Source organism: Morone saxatilis, unplaced genomic scaffold (genome assembly GCF_004916995.1).
Source record: "Morone saxatilis isolate NCDOM2014 unplaced genomic scaffold, NCSU_SB_2.0 Contig12, whole genome shotgun sequence".
NCBI lineage: Eukaryota > Metazoa > Chordata > Actinopteri > Moronidae > Morone > Morone saxatilis.
The window spans coordinates 26,878,359-26,884,299 of NW_023339674.1; the positions used below are offsets into that span (position 1 = coordinate 26,878,359).

The 5,941-nt window shown below is 41.3% G+C and overlaps 1 protein-coding gene across 1 annotated transcript; it reads left to right on the forward strand.

The window, feature by feature from the left end:
- Positions 1-2,643: 2,643 nt before the first annotated feature.
- Positions 2,644-4,739, forward strand: LOC118322311 (NAD kinase 2, mitochondrial-like; the record flags this gene model as incomplete). The annotated part of the gene is given in 5 exon segments (XM_035653960.1): positions 2,644-3,482; positions 3,573-3,661; positions 3,782-3,870; positions 4,370-4,451; positions 4,656-4,739. Coding segments are annotated over 5 exon segments (599 nt in total), but the record flags the coding sequence as incomplete, so codon positions are not given.
- Positions 4,740-5,941: the final 1,202 nt, after the last annotated feature.

Genomic DNA, 5,941 nt, shown 5'->3' on the forward strand with positions numbered 1-5,941 from the left:
TGCCTGTCTTTCCCTTTCATCCCCGTGATGTGTTTCATTCCCGCCCACACATCCCTCACACTGTTCTGTTGGAGTTTGTTATTTTTTATTATTTATTATATTTGTTATTGGTTGGTTGTGCTGGGCCAATCTCAAGGCCAGGGTCCAGCAGGATGTTTTCCCACCTTCCCCACCTTGTGTTTGTGACTTTAGTACTTTCAATGGTTTCTTTCCGTAGGTACCGATGTACTTTGCTTTGGGTGATAACCTTGATCCATGGCCTTGGGCCAGTTCTTTGATGGTACCCCAGTATTTAGCCAGGACTGCTAGTTCTTTCTCCTCCTGCGGGAATTTCTTCTCTACTGAGGATAGCGTATAACTCCACAAGGTTACCATTCCCCCTCCTTCGTTGTTCACCTTTACCACTGCATTGTCATCTTCACAACTTACTTCAGCTACTAGCCTGGTGGTAAGGCTCCTTGGCTCCAGTCTGACGGCTTCTTGAATTGCCGTCTTTAGTTTTTCCAGATTCTCCTGATCCGTGGCTGTCCAAATCCACCTTTTGGAAGGCTTTGTATCTGGTTCGTCTTTTTCCTTTTTCAGACAGGCATACAGGGGTTTGGCGTACTCTGTAAGTCCCAGTAATTTCTTCAGGTCCTTTTCTGATGTTGGTGGACTTTTCCACCACCTTCTGTAGCTTCTCTAGGTGTTGTTCTTCGGTATCGTCGGCAATGAACACAACGTCGATGTAGATGGTCACCCCTAGGTCCACTAGGACGTCCATTACCGCCACTTGGAAGACATTTGATGAGTTTTTATACCCCTGTGGCAGGCGTTGCCATACATAGGCTTTGCCTTTGTGTGTGAATGCTGTCTTTTCATATGACTACTTGGCCAACTTCAAGGAAAAGAATCTGTTTGCCAAGTCAATGCATGATTTGTATTTCTTGACTTGGAGCGTCTTCAGTGCAACTTGTGGATTAATCAGGCTGGCTCTGTTGGCTACTGTTTGTCGATTGAGGGCCTTAAAGTTGATCAGACCAGTCTACCTCGCCTACTGTTTCCCACAATGCAACACGGCGGAACAATCACCACAACAGGAATTTTTTTGCACATTTTGTTGCTATTTCACCACTAAATACACTTACACAAGAAATTAATCATGCAGATTTGGAATATTGGCAGCTTTAAGAAAATTTATGGTGAATCGAAAACGTGCTCCCATGCTGGAGTTGATTGTGGCCTGCTGATTCTGGTTTCTTCACCGCTTGAATCGGGTGATTGGGTTAGGTTCTTCTCTAATGATTCCCAGTGCGCTAAGCTCTTTTATGATTTTGTCCATTTCTTGTACTGCTTCTGGATTCAGTGGGTATGGTCGCACTGGTGGGTGTACTCCTCCTTCGATGGTGTGGACATACTTGGATCCTAGGTCTCCACAATCATTTTTGAACTGGGCTATAGTTGCTTCAGAAATGATCTGCCTGTAACCTGTAGACAAAAATAGCTCATTTTAAAGGTAACAAAAACACAGTGATGATGCACTAATGAAACCTCCAACTTGCTAATATGTGAAAATCTCTATCTAGAGCCAGCGTTTGATTTGTCCCTTCTGGGCTAGAAAAATGTTGATTCAACATGGTGGACTCCGCCTCTGTAGATAAAAATGTCTTATTCTAAGGTTACAGAAACACACTCTTATTTTCAGGTGATTATACACTAATGGGACATAGCTATTAATATTGTATTCCATTCCTGCCAATAGATCATCCTAAACTTTGTGTCTGAGGGACTTGTTTAAGGCACATTTGACCTTATTTACCACCCAAAGCTGTGATGAACAGTATTTTCTGGCAATATTTTCTTTATTTTTATGTATATCACTGAACGCATCACAAGCTTTTTTTATACTTCAGTTGAAACAAAATTTTCCAGCTTTTCAGTAAAAAGTAGCGATGACAAAATTATGCATAAAGACTAAAAATGTAATACAAAAAAACACACATATCAAGTTACAACTGTTAAATATAAAAGTGTTTGAAGATATATGTTCAGATCTTGTATGTTGAATGTAATATAAGATAGTAACTTTCTATGAATTTTATGAATGCAACATTTAGCTGAAATAATGAACAAATTAATTATGCTCATTGCCTCGATAATGTAAAAAAAAGATGAATAATAATTACAAATTATGTTCTTTAAGTAAAATTTCTCAAAATGAGTAAACACTTACATTCAGCAGCTTGAAATATCCCATTTACTTTTACTTTAACAACAAAACTGTATTTTAATCATCATAAATCTGAATTTTGGGGAGAAAGGACACAATAACAGTTTTGTGGGGAGTAGCAGAAAAGTTATACAACTAGTAGTGTAACTAATTACTGTTAGCAGGGAGTAATAAGTCAAGTAATAATATTACTTTTAAAAAGATTAGTGTGTAATATATTACATTTTTTGAGTAAGTAGCCTAAGACTGAAAATATTTGCAAATCACTAACTTTATGGGATAATATCTATGTATGATTTTAGTATAGTTCTGTGAACGCATCACGAGCTGCGACATTTATATGTCTATGTGCGGGGCAACAGCCAAAACAAAACGTCACCTCCGTGAAAGCCACGTAGCCAATCAGATTAAACTGTACGTAGCGTACGTGCGTACGTACATCTGGGGTACGTGCCAGGTTGCATGGTACGTGCAGTGTCCCCAGTGTTCTCCTGTGTTGTCGTTTATTCTTAACCTGCCCATGTGTGTTACCTCGCGTTTAAACACCTTTCGGACCTGAGGAGAGGGTCACTGCGGGTCACTGCGGGTTGTAGAGAGAGCAACCCCCAGTCGGAACATGTGAAATACAGTGAGCACTCGCTTACAACCTGTGCTAGCTGCTTTTAGCTTTTTAAGCTCGGCTGGTAACGTGTTGTGTTTAACCTTACCAAATACGGGTATTAGAATAACTAGCCGTTAGTTTAGTAGCGAGCTAAGTTGGCTAACGTTAACTGTTGCTGCAGTTTAGTAAGTTCCCTGGGACACTTATAAAGTAACACCACTAAGTTATAAGCGGTTCACCTAACAGCTAGGGAAGAGCTCGAACCTGGTGACCTTCTCTGACAGCTGGGTGTGTGGGTTGTGAATGGACAGTAGCTACAGCTGGCCAGAGGACAGACATATGGACCAGTATGACAGCTACGTAACCGCAGCACCGAGCCTCGTTCAGCGCTGGTAACGGGACATGTGAGTAGAGTTTATGGTTGTGTGTTCGCTTGTAAGAATGACTCGCCGCTCGGTGGTTAACTTTGTGAGCTTTGGGAATCGAGCTGTCAGCCTGCTGTACGGTAACCCCCTTCGCCCGCTCCACACTTCAACATGCAACCCCTCCTCGCAGCCGAAAGCTGGCTTTAAACCGGAGAAAGTGGCGGTGGTCACAAAGACCACACGGTATGAGTTTGAACAGCAGAGGTATCGCTATGCGGGGCTCTCTGAAGAGGACTTGAAACAGCTGGTAAGTAAGGAGGGCCTTCCTCTTCCAGGCATGCCTGTGACCTCTGACATTTTACCTTTCATTTTTGTTGCTGTGTCTTGTATTTTGCAGCTTGCTATGAAGGGCTCCAGCTACAGCGGCCTGCTGGAAAGACACAACATCCACACCAACAATGTGGAACATATTGTGAAGAGCCTGCGGTAAGTTGTGGCCCAGCCGCAGGGACATTACCACTGCCACATTCCTGAGAACCAGACGGGGAAGGTTTTGCACCCGGGATGCTGTTTGTAAAGAGAACTTTTATGTTTCTGTGTTTGCAGGAGAGAGGGCATCGATGTGCGAGTGGTGAAGAGGGGAGAGTACGATGAAGAAGTGGTGCGATGGGCGGACACCATCATCTCTGCTGGAGGTAGGGGTTTTAGATGATTTAGTTGAGCTGTTTTGTTGTTTTTTCACTCCAGCCTCTGTGTCAAACATTTGCTGGTTCCAGCTTCTGAAATGTGATTCTTTGGGTTTTTAACTGTTAACAAAATAAGGAATTTGAAGACGTCACTTTGTGCTCTGGGAGATTGTTTTTCTTTATTTCTTTATTTTTTTTTCTTTTTACATTTTATTGACTCAACGATTAATTGAAAATGAAGAGAATCATCATCATAGTTGCAGCCCTGCTCGAACCCCTGTGACACTGATTAATTACAAATACAGTATATAGGTCGTATCTCTACTATCTGTTTGACTAAAAGAACTGGATAAAAGAATCTTCCTTGAACGCTGACTTTTGTGTTCAGGCATGATGATGTACAGAATGGGCAGGACTTTAACTTATTCAACCCAGGGGGCAAAAAGTCACATGAACAAAGGCTTCAAACACACAATACAAGTTCTCTAACTGCAGTTTGTTTTGTTAGGTGATGGGACAATGCTACTTGTTGCCAGTAAGGTTTTAAGCAAGGACAAACCAGTTGTTGGAGTAAACACGGACCCTGAGAGGTAAATCACTGAACAGCACTTTTGGGGAAGGGCTTGGATACATGTGTGGAGAATAGTTAGAAAAGAAAAGGAAAAAAAAACTCCTCAGGAAGATACTCCATAAGCACTCGAGTCAGCGTAACATATAATGTCAGTACTCCACGTTGTTGCTATCTAACAGTCCTCTTCTATTCAGTTCATTACATTTCTCTCTGTCAAATAAAGGTCAGAAGGCCATCTGTGCCTGCCTGTGCGGTACACTCGTGCCTTCCCAGAGGCACTGGAGAAACTCTGTCGTGGTGAGTTCAGGTGCGTATTTACCCAACCTGAGTGTTGTTGTGCTGGGCTTCCTTCTGATAAACATCCTGTCCCCCTGTGTGTGCTCTGTTACTTAACTTCTATAATCTTTTTCCAGTGAGAGTGAGAGCCTCCGTCTCAAGGCCGTATTACTTAGCACACTGCAGCCTCTCCCCTCTTCTCTCTGTCGGGGCCGAGCCCAGTGAAATTCCATGATTCTTAATACCCAATTTGATACCACGTTATACGATAAAAACAAAAGAATTAATTAATCTCCACATGCACTCCTTGTATTTAGTACTCCTTGTATATACTCAAACTCTCAACATGTCATCATACAAATAAGTAATTCATTTATTTTTGACGTTAATCAATTTTTATTTTGTTTTGAAAAGTATCATACAGGTAACTATATCTAAATTCATTCTACAACCCTGTGTTGTAAATGACAATAAAATAACCTTGAATCCTTATTAAAAACATTATGAAATATAACAGTGGCCTCTTTTGTAATAAATTGTTTTCTTATTTACTTAATTCACTATTTAACTTACAAACTATTTTAATCTGCTCACCTTGTTTTTCCTTTCAGTACTCTTTTCTACACACACACACACACACACACACACACCTATTCTGGTCTGTGTCTCTCACACAGAGCAGTGTGACTGTCACTACAGGAGGGTTAGAGCGAGGGGAGATTGTCCACTCACTGATCGATGGTGGATACTTTTGCTGGTTGTGAGGGATGTTTTGCCACAATGTTAGAGGGAAGCGTAAACATTTTCAGTTCATTATGGAACTGTGACGGCTGCCACAGTCTGTAATTCATGGCAGCTCGTAGTATCGGTTCTCGTGACTCTACATTGGTTGCACGTTGGTGCAAACCTTCTCGAGTAAAAAGCCGGCGCCTGTTTAACCAGCATTAACATGTAACACAAGCAACATCTGCCCTGTCCACGCTAGCTCGGCTAAAAGTCAGTTGTTTTAAGCTAAAAGTTCAGTTAGTCACATATCTTAAAGTTTGGTAAATCCTTATTTTAAACTGAGCTGCTGGCTGAGACGGACCAGCCTGATCTTGCTAAACGTTACCTGCAGGATAACAGAATGAATGATGATACTAATACTCTAAACTTCACTCAGTATTATTATATCAGGATTATTATTTCTTTTATTGACATTTCAGATATTTTTGAGGTAAAGATTAGAGTTGC